The sequence below is a fragment of the Schistocerca nitens genome, chromosome 5 (genome assembly GCF_023898315.1).
Source record: "Schistocerca nitens isolate TAMUIC-IGC-003100 chromosome 5, iqSchNite1.1, whole genome shotgun sequence".
Classification (NCBI taxonomy): Eukaryota; Metazoa; Arthropoda; class Insecta; order Orthoptera; family Acrididae; genus Schistocerca; species Schistocerca nitens.
In genome coordinates, this window is record NC_064618.1 from 132,165,426 (window position 1) to 132,180,210 (window position 14,785).

The 14,785-nt window shown below is 40.4% G+C and overlaps 1 protein-coding gene across 2 annotated transcripts in view; it reads left to right on the plus strand.

Annotated features, from left to right (window-relative positions):
• The window catches only part of LOC126260216 (cold shock domain-containing protein E1-like), an 88,423-nt gene that overhangs the window by 60,359 nt on the left and 13,279 nt on the right, over positions 1-14,785 (plus strand). For both annotated transcript variants that reach the window (XM_049957513.1, XM_049957514.1), the window contains one exon: positions 4,469-4,637. In XM_049957513.1, the coding sequence (XP_049813470.1) occupies positions 4,469-4,637 (169 nt within the window). The remainder of the gene's footprint in view (positions 1-4,468; positions 4,638-14,785) is intronic.

Here is a 14,785-nt window from a genome sequence, read left to right on the forward strand (position 1 = left end):
AAAAACTTAATTGTTGCGAGACAGATTTAGTGCGGATTAGTGGTTTCCATTTTAAATGATGTCTCAACGAGTATAGTATGAGAATGTTACACAAGCTAAAATTACACACATTATCAAATGTCATTCAAATTGCATAGACATATAGAAATATCAAGAACTTACATGGCAAGCATATAACACAAAGAAAAGTCGTTGCAAACACTTCATACAGCAAATACATTTTAAAGAAATAATAAACATTTTCAAGGACACAAAACTGTATCATAAAATAAGTCAAGTTTTTATACACAACATTTCATTCAAATGGACCTGTGTAGATGTCAAAGAATTGCTTTATTTCAGATGTTAATATTTTTGATTTCTCATGTGATTTTACTAAAACGTAATCTCCAACTTTAACCTTGGTTGCTTTGCTCTTGCTATCAAGTCATCTTTTTCTAATCTCCCGCTGTTTTATCATGGTTTCTTTGACTATGAGTTCAGTGATAATGTTGTCTGGTTTTAGATGAAACATAATTTCATAAGGTGAAAATCCTGTGGAAGTATGTTGCAAGCTGTTTGACATCTTCAAAGTCTAGTACATGGTCGTACCATGTAGGATGTTTATGACTGCAATATGTACAACATAAATGACCAATATCGTGCATATACCTCTCAGCTGGGTTTGATAATGGATTATATACAGATATTTGATCATGTTTGATTCCCGATTCATCAATAAAGTCTTTCCAAACTTTTGACAAAAACTGTGAACCATTACCCAACAAGATCGCTTTTGGTTTCCCAACAGTTAAGAAGTAGTCTTTTTCTACTTTTGTATCTATCTCGTTTCCTGACAGGATACAACTTGATTACTTTAGAAAATACATCCACCATGACAAAAATGTAGCAGTGGCCACTCCTACTCCTTGGAAGAGGCCCATATGAAATCAACAGCGACTTAAGTCTAGAGGTTATGCAGGAGTAATGTTTTGTATTTTACCTTGACATTTTCTGTTACTTTGACCCCTTGGCACTTATCACAAGTTGACAAATCTTTTCTAACTTTCTTGGCCATATTGTAGAAGTACATATTTTCTTGTAATTTCTGCATTGATTTGTGAATGCCACAATGACTGTAGCGCTCATGTGTATACATAATTAAGATCTCAGCTTCATCTTCAGGCCAGCATAGTATCCAATCGTCTTAGTCTTCGTCAGTTCTCCTAAATAGAGTCCCCTTAAACACCTTATAGTACTTGTCTAATTTTTCATAGTTCTTTTTCCCTAAACAGTTTTTTATTAATGTCCAATTTGTATCATGGTTCTGGCTCCTCTTGATTTTATTACACGATGATTTTTTTTTTCATCTGTGACCCCTTTAATATACCTTATTTTAAACTGTTTTTCTTCATTCTGATCGAAAATTTCTGTTTCCCCTCCTACTAATAGCCTTGATAGAGCATCTGCTACTATGTTGTCAGTGCCTTTAATGTACTTAATTTCAAAGTTGAACTGTAGTAAAAACAATGCCCATCTTGTAAGCCTGTCATGATAGAGCTTGAATTCCTGTAAATAGATTAAGGCTTTATGATCGGAGTACACTATTACCTTAAGTCAAAGCAAATAGGTTCTTAATTTTGGAAATGACCACTTTATGGCTAATAACTCTTTTTCTGTGTCTGTATAGTTTTTTCATTCATAAATAAGTCTGCTTGCAAATACAATTGTGTAATGAACTGTCTCTCCATTGACTTCTTTTTCTTGAAATAATTCAGCACTTAACCCATAATCATGTATGGAAGTGAAACATGGACAGTAAATAGTTTGGACAAGAAGAGAATAGATGCTTTCGAAATGTGAAGAATGCTGAAGATTAGATGGGTAGATCACATAACGAATGAGGAGGTACTGAATAGGATTTGGGAGAAGAGGAGTTTGTGGCACAACTTGACTAGAAGAAGGGATCGGTTGGTAGGACATGTTTTGAGGCATCAAGGGATCACAAATTTAGCATTGGAGGGCAGCGTGGAGGGTAAAAATCGTAGAGGGAGACCAAGAGATGAATACACTAAGCAGATTCAGAAGGATGTAGGTTGCAGTAGGTACTGGGAGATGAAGAAGCTTGCACAGGATAGAGTAGCATGGAGAGCTGCATCAAACCAGTCTCAGGACTGAAGACCACAACAACAACAGGTTTTTGAATGAGTTGGCCAATTCCAGTAGTAACTCGTTGATGTTATAGTCATAGGATCCTATGTTTTTTGTTATGTAAAGTGCAAAATTTTACATTTCTGAACATTTAAAGCAAGTTGCCAATCTCTGCTGCACCACTTGGAAATCTTACCAAGATCTGACTGAATATGTTTGCAGCTTCTTTCTGTTAGGACTTCATTACAGATAATTGCATCATCTGCAAAATGCATGATTTTGTTATTAATATTGTCTTGCAAGGTCATTAATATACAACGTGAAAGCATGGATCCCAACACACTTCCGTGGGACACACCCAAAGTTACTTCTGCATCTGATGATGACTTTCCATCCAAGATAACATGTTGCATCCTCCCTACCAAAAAATCATCAGTCCACTCACAGATTTCACTTGATATCCCATATGACTGCACTTTTGACACTAAGCGTATCACACCTGTAGAGACATCCGTCAAGTTCACTGTATTTTCCTGGTTTAGTCCTTTCTCTTTCCAGTCCCACATCACTTCCAACTGTGTTGGCAGAAATTCTAAGTTTATTCTCTTCTTTCACCTATCCCCTGATTTTTCCTTCAGGAACACTACACATGCATTATAAGCTTGCTTTAGTTCCACTGTTCTCCACACGATCAATAATTTTTAGTTGATCACTCACAGAATATGCTTTCTGTTTCTGTGATATCATAATAACCACACAAAAATCCAGACAGTTAATGAACAATTTATGCTCCATGTGATGGTTGTGCTCATTTTGTTTATTGCCAGGTACTGTTGCATAGCCACTTTGTTGACTGTGTTACAGTGTTAACCATGAGATGAGTATTCAAAGCTTCTCATCAGCAATAACCCTGGTATGTTGATAAGACAATCCAAACTTTGAGTTCATTACACCCATCTGTTTTGGTTATTATTTAGAGGGCTTGGAGGTTGCAGCAGTAAATTAAAGCGCAGAGTGTCTACGTGCAGGCTGTAATAACATTTTTCCAAATTTGTAAAACAAGCTGCGAGTGCAAAAATGATTCATAAATGATATTTTATTTTGGGGAACATACTTGATACTGCATTTTATCCAAAAGCATGGTATATCAGACTTCTACGGTATTGTGACTAGTATGTGTTCTATAACACTACATCGGAATAAATCCAAGATATACTTTATATCACAATTTGTTTTCTTCATTAAGTATGATCTGAGGATATCAGTTTGCTAGGAAACTAGTCATTCTCATCACAAAGCTGGTCCAGGTATTCCATGAACTTGTATTTTGTTCAGCAGTCAACAGTGTTGGACTGTACTGAAATATTGTGGAAGTCAAATAACATGGCATCAACAGGTGTGCCATTATCTACAGGTTCCTGTATCTCATGGGCAAGCAGAAGCAGAATGAGTCAGATTTCACAAGATTACTGTGTGCGGAGTCAGTGTTTATTTCTACAGAGAAGTTTTTTAATAGCCAAAAATACTGTAAGCTCAAATGTAAGACATGTTGTACAACAGTTTGAGATAAGTAATGTAGAACTATAGTTAAATGCTTGTGTTCAATCAGGCTTCTGTTGTGAAAAGGCCACTGTAATGTTGTTACGTTGTATGTGTGTCATTATTACACATTTTACTTGCTCATGATTTGGACAGGAACTAACCCTTGAAATTCAACTAAAGTGTTGTGTGAATGTCCATTTTCCTGTTTTATTGAAAAAAAATGGGCTGTAATTAGTGAAGAATGAGATACTGCCAATTATGGAGTGAAATTTTACATTGTTTTGTACTGTATCTATTGTTTTAATGTCTTAATAAATGAAATGATTCTTATGCCTTGTCATTTACTATATTATGCTTGCTGCCAATGACTGTTCTGCCATGTGAACTGATTTGAAAAAAGCTGTTTTCAGGAATGAGAAGAGAGACCTAAAACGATCAGTTGCCATTTTCTAGTGATAGTAGATTGTGTTGCCCTATGCAGCAAGTGTGTGTATGATGTAAACTTCCATGAATGCTGTGAGATAAAGCTATCTGTGTTTCAATCCTCTTAAATAATATCTACTTCTGCCTTTCTTCATTCCCCACGATTCCCTCCCTCCCATCAAAGTGTCCTCTCTCCCTCCCTCCCACCATCCCATCATCCATCTTTCCCACCGTCCCCTCTCACCTACCTTCCTTGACATCCCTCAGTGCCTTCACCTTTCTCCACCACCTACTCTCTTGAGTATTGTGGTTACTCGCACAAGAAGTGAACAGGTTTGCAATATTCTAAATACATTTTCTGTACATTTTGTAGGTCTCTTTGGATTTCTGGCATATGAACTTGATGAAGGAAAGAATCTGTTTTTCCACATGTCTGAAGTAAAAGATGGTGTAACACTTCAGCCTGGAGATCAAGTAGAATTTGTTATTGTAACTAATCAGAGAACAGGCAAATCCTCTGCTTGCGATGTTACTAAAATTGGGTAAGTTGTATGCTGTATAGTGGTAATTTCATAAAGCATGTAAACAAACTTTATTCTGTTGAATTGGTTGTTCTCTCTCTCTCTCTCTCTCTCTCTCTCTCTCTCTCTCTCTCTCGGACATACCATTTATCAACATAAATCATTATTTTATTCGGTGGCTACATTTCAACTTTGCAGGGAGTGTTCTTTCGCCAATAAGAAATGCATCTGCAGAAAAGAATACTGTCAGCAAAAAGCCATATTTGTTTGTGTAATAAGTATAAATTAATTTAACCATCAATTTCATGATATGTCAGTATGGAAATGTTTGAGATAAACTTCTTCCTTAAGTTTCAAACTTCTTCCTTAAGTTTCAAACTTCTTCCTTGTTTTTAAACTAAATATGTGTGTACTTAACAGCATCATATCCATCAGAACAAATTTGGACGTCTTTATATCTGCATTGAACCATTTCTGTCCGTCTACTATTTCACCTATTTTTCACTGTCTACTTCATAGAAACCATTTACATAACAAACAGGCAATAAAGTGGTTTTTAGTTAAATGTCTAGTCACAAGAAGCTGTGTCTCACCAGAACCTAGCTTTCCTGTATTTGAATGTGTGAATATTCTCTTTTGTCTTTTGGCAATATTATGAAAGGTATAGTTGGTACTCACCATAAAGGAGAGATACTGAGTCACAGATAGGCACAACAAAAAGACCACACACACACACACACACACACACACACACACACACACACACACACACACACACACACGACTACAGTCTGTAGCAGCTGAAGCCAGAGTTTGTCAAATCTGACTTGAAACCTCTACATAGAAGTCTATCAAAGAAAGAGAGAAAGAAAGAATTTTAACATCACATTTAATTTTTCTTATCAACACAAAACTATTGCCAAAACTATGTGTTTTCTGAGGACTTTGCACTTTTGCAAAATAACCAGCAATACTAGGAGCTTCTGTATTCGGGTTCGCTGTGATCGTCATCCCATCTTGAAGACGTGTCAAAGTACATACAATAAGTATCCAACCGATGATATGGATCGACATGTAGGGCAGCAATCGGTTATGTATATAAAGCAGAAGGTATGTGTATATGCCTAGGATCTCCTCCCAAACCCTTTGATGAATTATAACCAAATCAAGCATAGAAACAGCCGGCTTCACAAGTATCAGCATTGTGAAGTTTCTAACCTCATAGCCCCAAAAGCAGTGGTGATATACAAAAAGGCAGGCATGTTTCTTCCACCGCCTGGCATATAGGCTGCCCTGCACAACAGGTATGTTGTGTGGAACAATATCAGTCTGCCAAATCAACCCGCTTTGGAGGGCAGCCTATATGTCAGGGTAAGGAGGAGATTTCTGGGCCCTGGATTCCCTGCATGACTGGTATCTTGTGTTGTAGTGGTATTGACCCGCTTTGGATGGAGGTCTGATGCAAAAAAATGATTATTCAAGCCCCTGATGTGTAGCCCACCTAGCACGACATACGTTTTGTAGTAGTAGTATTGGCCTGTTTAACTGAACTGCATTGCATGGGTAGATGTGCTGATGAGCACAGCTGGGAATAGGTTGAGATACATAGAGGAAGAGAGGGACAGAGTGAAGGGAGGTGGGGGAGATTGCTGAGACAGGTGGAAGGTATAGTGGGCAGTGGAAAAGGAAGAGGGGGACAGAGATAAAAAGAGAAGGGGAAGAGGATACGATCAGAGGGAGGGGGAAGAGGATACGATCAGAGGGAGGGGGAAGAGGATACGATCAGAGGGAGGGGGAAGAGGATACGATCAGAGGGAGGGGGATGGAGTAGATGAAGAGGCAGTGGGGAGGAGACGACAATTAAGAGGTGAGAGGATGAGGTGGACAAGGAGGGGGGGGGGGTGTTCTATACATGTCGAGTGCATACGCAGGTGAGGATGTGGGATTATTAACAATACAATGAAAACTTCGCTTTTGTCACACAGAACTGGACTCCTGGGCTATGAAGGAAAGTATGAGGAAAACTGTTCTGTCTGAAGGTATTTGGTTTTAAAAGATGTCAGAATAAATGGGCCATCAAGTGTGAACAAGAAAAAGATCAACAGAATTAAAGGGGACAGTGGTTTACTTAAGCAAAACATGTATTTGTACGCATTACATGGTGAAGAATTGTTGATAAAATCGCATGTGCAAGAAGTATTGTTAAACAAAAGTGCTGTGCTGGATTGGTATACAGATAAGTAGCATGTGACAGTGCCCCACATGTTAAAATACTGCAGTGTACACTTTCATCATCGTCCCCTACTTGTTTCTCAGTAAAAAAGACAGTGCTGCCACCCAGGGCAGGTCTTCATTTTGCTTTGATGGGTTATAATTAGTGTCATATTTCCCAAATTAAAAGTTGATCTGGTGTGTGCAAATGTGGAATTGTAATGAATTTATTAAAGCACAGGGGAATGGAACAGTTTGTGGCTAAGTTGTAGGTAATGTGGTTACTTCGGCTTTTGATAATGGCATACTGCAGTGTGTAAACACCAAATATTATGTAGCATCTCTGCCCTTGTCAAATATCCGTGCTGTTCTATTCAGCTATACTAAAACATTGTTCATTGTAACTCAGAAATTTCACTTCCGTGACAAATAAAACAAGAATTTACAACACAGAAACTTCTTTTTTGTGGAAAAATGGCCGAGTTCAAGATGTCTTACACACATTGTCAAATAGTACATTTATGACTATTTATCCATATTTTAAAATAAGTTTTATTCCGTTTGAGCTGTAGCATCTACCTTGTGAGTAGTAACACAAAGTAAGTTAATGGAACAGGATCACACTGTTTCTCTGAGAAGCTGATTAAAAGAATTCTCAGCATTGTTTAATGACCTTTTACCCCACGCGTGCTAGTACACGTTTCTGTTTTCTTTGATATACAACTTTCTATTGCATTTCCTGTAGTGAAGAGCTTCAGGTATTAATAATGGAATATTGTGTTCAGAACAAAAGGAAAGAAAATCTCTACCTGAAGGCTTTATGTATTTTGACATTTATACCACCCGATTCGCGGCAACATATATCAGAATATACACTAAAGAGCCACGATTGAATTACGCAAAGCGAAGCGAAATGTAGTGTGAGGAGGGCTATGCGAGAGACGTTCAATGAATTCGAAAGTAAAGTTCTATGTACTGACTTGGCAGAAAATCCTAAGAAATTTTGGTCTTATGTCAAAGCAGTAGGTGGATCAAAACAAAATGTCCAGACACTCTGTGGCCAAAATGGTACTGAAACAGAGGATGACAGACTAAAGGCCGAAATACTAAATGTCTTTTTTCAAAGCTGTTTCACAGAGGAAGATTGCACTGTAGTTCCTTCTCTAGATTGTTGCACAGATGACAAACTGGTAGATATCGAAATAGACGACAGAGGAATAGAGAAACAATTAAAATCGCTCAAAAGAGGAAAGGCTGCTGGATCTAATGGGATACCAGTTCGATTTTACACAGAGTACGCGAAGGAACTTGCCCCCCTTCTTGCAGCGGTGTACCGTAGGTCTCTAGAAGAGCGTAGCGTTCCAAAGGATTGGAAAAGGGCACAGGTCATCTCCATTTTCAAGAAGGGATGTCAAACAGATGTGCAGAACTATAGACCTATATCTCTAACGTCGATCAGTTGTAGAATTTTGGAACACATATTATGTTCGAGTATAATGACTTTTCTGGAGACTAGAAATCTACTCTGTAGGAATCAGCATGGGTTTCGAAAAAGACGGTCGTGTGAAACCCAGCTAGCGCTATTCGTCCCCGAGACTCAGAGGGCCATAGACTCGGGTTCCCAGGTAGATGCCGTGTTTCTTGACTTCCGCAAGGTGTTCGATACAGTTCCCCACAGTCGTTTAATGAACAAAGTAAGAGCATATGGACTATCAGACCAATTGTGTGATTGGATTGAAGAGTTCCTAGATAACAGAATGCAGCATGTCATTCTCAATGGAGAGAAGTCTTCCGAAGTAAGAGTGATTTCAGGTGTGCCGCAGGGGAGTGTCATAGGACCATTGCTATTCACAATATACATAAATGACCTTGTGGATGACATCGGAAGTTCACTGAGGCTTTTTGCAGATGATGCTGTGGTGTATCGAGAGGTTGTAACAATGGAAAATTGTACTGAAATGCAGGAGGATCTGCAGCGAATTGGCGCATGGTGCAGGGAATGGCAGTTGAATCTCAATGTAGTCAAGTGTAATGTGCTGCGAATACATAGAAAGATAGATCCCTTATCATCTAGCTACAAAATAGCAGGTCAACAACTGGAAGCAGTTAATTCCATAAATTACCTGGGAGTACGCATTAGGAGTGATTTAAAATGGAATGATCATATAAAGTTGATCGTCGGTAAAGCAGATGCCAGGCTGAGATTCATTGGAAGAATCCTAACGAAATGCAATTCGAAAACAAAGGAAGTAGGTTACAGTATGCTTGTTTGCCCACTGCTTGAATAGTGCTCAGCAGTGTGGTATCCGTACTAGATAGGTTTGATAGAAGAGATAGAGAAGATCCAACGGAGAGCGGCGCGCTTCGTTACAGGATCATTTAGTGGTCGCGAGAGCGTTATGGAGGTGATAGATAAACTCCAGTGGAGGACTCTGCAGGAGAAACGCTCAGTAGCTCGGTACGGGCTTTTGTTAAAGTTTGAAGAACATACCTTCAACGAAGAGTCAAGCAGTATATTGCTCCCTCCTATGTATATCTCGCGAAGAGACCATGAGGATAAAATCAGAGAGATTAGAGCCCACACAGAAGCATACCGACAATCCTTCTTTCCACGAACAATACGAGACTGGAATGGAAGGGAGAACCGATAGAGGTACTCAAGGTACCCTGCGCCACACACAGTCAGGTGGCTTGCAGAGTATGGATGTAGATGCAGATGTACTGCAGGCCACCTGTATCCCTTCGTGTTTGAGGTCTTCCTGAATGAGGATGACGTCTTCTAGTTGGGTAACTGTTCATTTCATGAGGCCACAACTGTGCTGCTGTGGTTTGAGGAGCATGATAGTGAATTCATGTTGATATATTGAACATCAAATTCATCCACTGGAACACACTAGGGTGCTATCAGGTACTAGCTCTGCACCCACAAACCACTTTCTTATAATTTTGTCGCATGCCTGTGGAAACCTACTGATGGACTTGTCAAAACCATGTCCTATTGTATCACTGCTATTAGCATTCCAAAAGTGAACCAAAATGCTATTAAATAGGTCGTCGTAATGTTTTGATTCATTTGTGTTGTAAAGAAAGACGATACTGGTACATCATTTGCAAAATTGCCCCAGTTTTAGATTCATAGTTGTATAGAGGAGTTTGCTGGTACTCTGAAGACTGTATAAAGAGTACACTGTTGAAGCATTTTATTTAAAAACAAGTAACTCTCCAATGAATTACCAACCTACTTAAAAATGAACGAGGCAGCCAAATATCCCTCTACAGTAGGAGTGCATAAGGACTGTAATTTAAGAAGGTGGTGCGACATACTTAGTATTATGTCTCCCTGCTCGTCAAATATTGGGTGTCTAGGAATGCTGCTTACTCAGATTGCTAGACAATCAAATTAGACAAATCATATTAATGAGATTTATTACAATAGGCAAAGAGAGAATACTTAAATTTGCATTACACAGATGTTTCGCTGGCAGAGGGCAACATATAAAATAAGCAATTTTCTTTAGTATAAACAATCACAAGTCTGTGCTACATGGAGCGTAAAAGTGAAATAACAAGCTCAGACGCTTCTATCCAAGTTGCTAGTCTTGAAGCTGCTATTCAACTGAGCTGCGACCAGTCAGATGTGGTGCTTGTGTCCTCTTCACTTAGGGGCCGTTGCTATTGCATTGTCTTCCTGGAGGGAGGTCTGGTCAACATGCAATTGGCTGACATCTTCTCATAGCCATCTCTTCTCTATCATTTCCAACTGGCGTGCTGACGCTTGACTTTACACCGTAACATTCCCCCACCCCCGCAATGCGACAGATCGTCGTCGTATAAGGAACACAATAATGGGAGGGGTGGCAGGAGCGTGGGCGCTGCAATGGACCAAAAGCTGTGGCTGCACAGGACGTTGTACTTCCGGTCGTACCCTGACAGGCCTGCGCTCTGGTGGAAACGCTCCCTGGAAAACGTCCAGAAGGGTATGTGTCCACCTCTGGAAATCCGTACGAAGATGTAGAAGACGTTGGCTGCTGTGGCATGGGTGGGTCCAGCTCCATCGGTAGGACGAGGGGAGGTGAAGGCTCAGTCTCCATGGCATCGTCCCGCTGTGTCGTGATGACACTCTCTGGCGGTTGCTGCGCCCACAGTTTCCTCGGGATCCATGAATCTGGGAGAAGAGATACAGAAGGATCATCGTGCACATGACAGTGGTGGACTTGATAGTGGTGGTGCTGCAATCCATCCTGGCCTGAAATGAGACGCAAGCATGCACCAGAATGACAAAGGATCTCGCCTCCCACTCACTGTCTGCTGACACTGAAAACTGTGTAAAACACACTATCATGCAGTGCGAAGCAATACTTGATGCCCTTATTTGGCGCCAGATGCTGTGGAGGGTGGAGCAGTGTCTGATGACAGCAGCTGGAAGCAGTTCTGCCAGCGATGGTCCATCTCGTGGATGCGAAAGATAGGAGGTGAGAAACAGTTGCCATGCTTGATTCCTGGTGTGTGCGGTGTGAAGTTAGGCCATCTGCTACTTGAAGGTTCTGGAAAAATGTTCCGCTTCACTGTTCGACTGTGGATAGAACGGTGCACTAGTGATATGCTGTATGTCATTGTGTTCACAGAATGTTTCAGATTCACTTGACGTGAACTGAGGGCCATTGTCTTGACACTATGACTTCAGGCAAACCTTCGAGGCAAAAAATAGGGGACAATACCTGATTTGTGCTAAGTGATGTTGTCGACGGCACAGCAAAAGGAAACTTTCTGCAAGAGTTGACCACAATCAACCAACGAATGTTCTAAAAAGGTCCTGCAAAGTCTAGGTGCACACATTGCCATGGTGATTGCAAGGGTATGGCCAAGCAGAGAATTTTTGTGTTGGAACGAACTGATTTACTGCACATGCGTGACATTTTGATGTCATCTGTTCTATTTGGGTCTCCTTACCCTGCCAAGTACAGTGTCTACACGCTAACTGTTTCATACAAACAGTCCCCCAGTGCTCTTGGTGAAGTAACTGCAGCACTTCTGTTTGCAAAGGGATCAACACACGATTGTCCACTGTCAATTTTGAACAAGAATTACACCTTGCTGTATTCCGAGGCTATGCCGACGTGCAAAATATCAGCACACTGCAGAGGTCAAGATGTGTGAATGTATTTGAACAAAATGTTCAAATCAGAATCAGCTTCCATGGCCTGTGCCATTTTGCTATAGTTCAGAGGAAAGGATTGAAGCAATTCAGAATCCTGAGCATCGATGTGACAACAATATGCAGCAGAATCGTCGTAGTCTATTAATGAGGCCAATTGGAAGGCACTCATATACAACCGCTCACTCACAGATAGATCTGTACCCACAGATTGGAAAATTGCGCAGGTCGCACCAGTGTTTAAGAAGGGTAGTAGGAGTAATCCATCTAACTACAGACCTATATCATTGACGTTGGTTTGCAGTAGGGTTTTGGAGCATATACTGTATTCAAACATTATGAATCACCTAGAAGGGAACGATCTATTGATACGTAATCAGCATGGTTTCAGAAAACATCGTTCTTGTGCAACGCAGCTAGCTCTTTATTCGCACGAAGTAATGGCCGCTATCGACAGGGGATCTGAAGTTGATACCGTATTTCTAGATTTCCGGAAAGCTTTTGACACTGTTCCTCACAAGCGACTTCTAATCAAGCTGCGGGCCTATGGGGTATCGTCTCAGTTGTGTGACTGGATTCGTGATTTCCTGTCAGGAAGGTCGCAGTTTGTAGTAATAGACGGCAAATCATCGAGTAAAACTGAAGTGATATCAGGTGTTCCCCAGGAAAGTGTACTGGGACCTCTGCTATTCCTGATCTATATAAATGACCTGGGTGACAATCTGAGCAGTTCTCTTAGGTAGTTCACAGATGATGCTGTAATTTACCGTCTAGTAAGGTCATCTGAAGACCAGTATCAGTTGCAAAGCAATTTAGAAAAGATTGCTGTATGGTGTGGCAGGTGGCAGTTGACGCTAAATAACGAAAAGTGTGAGGTGATCCACATGCGTTCCAAAAGAAATCCGTTGGAATTCGATTACTCGATAAATAGTACAATTCTCAAGGCTGTCAATTCAACTAAGTACCTAGGTGTAAAAATTACGAACAACTTCGGTTGGAAAGACCACATAGATAATATTGTGGGGAAGGCGAGCCAAAGGTTGCGTTTCATTGGCAGAACACTTAGAAGATGCAACAAGTCCACTAAAGAGACAGCTTGCACTACACTCGTTCGTCCTATGTTAGAATATTGCTGTGCGGTGTGGGATCCTTACCAGGTGGGATTGACGGAGGACATCGAAAGGGTGCAAAAAAGGGCAGCTCGTTTTGTATTATCACGTAGTAGGGGAGAGAGTGTGGCAGATATGATACGCGAATTGGGATGGAAGTCATTACAGCAAAGACGTTTTTCGTCACGGCGAGATCTATTTACGAAATTTCAGTCACCAACTTTCTCTTCCGAATGCGAAAATATTTTGTTGAGCCCAACCTACATAGGTAGGAATGATCATCAAAATAAAATAAGAGAAATCAGAGTTCGAACAGAAAGGTTTAGGTGTTCGTTTTTCCCGCGCGCTGTTCGGGAGTGGAATGGTAGAGAGATAGTATGATTGTAGTTCGACGAACCCTCTGCCAAGCACTTAAATGTGAATTGCAGAGTAGTCATGTAGATGTAGAAAGTGCGTCCGCATTAGCATGGTGCACTGTCGAATGATACACAATCTCATATTGGTATTGAGACAACAACAAAGCCCATCTTTGCAATTTTTGGACAGTTTGTACAGGAACTGGCTTCATCAGGTGAAACAAGGACTGCAATGGCTTGTAATCCATTACGAAGTAGAATTTCCTGCCATACAAATAGTGGTGGAATTTAGTGACACCATACACAGTAGTTAATGCCTCTTTCTCTATTTGTGAATAGTTGCACTGAGCTTCGGACAACACTTTTGATTCAAAAGCAATAGGCCTGTCTTTATCACCAAATCTGTGTGAAAGCACTGCACCGATTCCTAAAGAGGAAGTATAAATTTGTTACATAAGTAGTTCGTCCGGATCAAAGTGAACTAAGTATTGATCATGAGCAATGCAGCTTTTAAGTTTTTGAAAAGCTTTTTGGCACTCATCTGTCCAGACAAAGGAAATGTTCTTGCAACACAAGCGATGCAATGGAGCTGCAATTTGTGCAGCATTCAGTTAGAACCAAATATAGTAGTTCATTTTCCCTAAAACTGACTGCAATTTCGTGACACTGCAAGGAATGGCAGATCACGTATGGCTAACAAACGTGACTACTGTTAATGCCATGACCAAGATACTGCAATTCAGATTTTAAAAAATTACACTTGTCCAGTCTACATTTTAGTCCTGCATCAGACAACACACAAAACAAAGCACACAAATTTGCAATGTGCTCTTCAGATGTACAACCTGTTGTGACAATATCGTCCAAACAGTTTGAACAGTTTGGTACTTAAGCAGTCAGCTGTTCCAGATACCATTGGAAATGGCAGGTGGAGAAGCACTGCCAAAAGGCAAATGCAAATATTTAAACAAGTTCAAATGAGTGTTCACAACACACACGATTTGAGATTCTTCATCTTGTGGTATTTGAAGATATGCATTGCACAAATCAATTTTTGAAAAGTAGCAACAGTGCCCAATCTGTCCATGAGAACCACTGGGCGTGGCAATGGATAATTTGTGGGTTGACTGAAGACCTGAAGTCAACACAGAGGCAAATGCAGCCTGAAGGTTTGGGGAGCAAATCCGTGGAAATGCCCAGTGACTAGCTTGTATGGTCACAATGGCTTCACTATCTTGCAATTCCTTAAGTTCAGCAGCTACTTTATACCATAATGCAAGGGGAACAGTTCTGGCCTAGCAAAATTTCGGCTGAGCGTTGTCTTTCATAGTAATATGT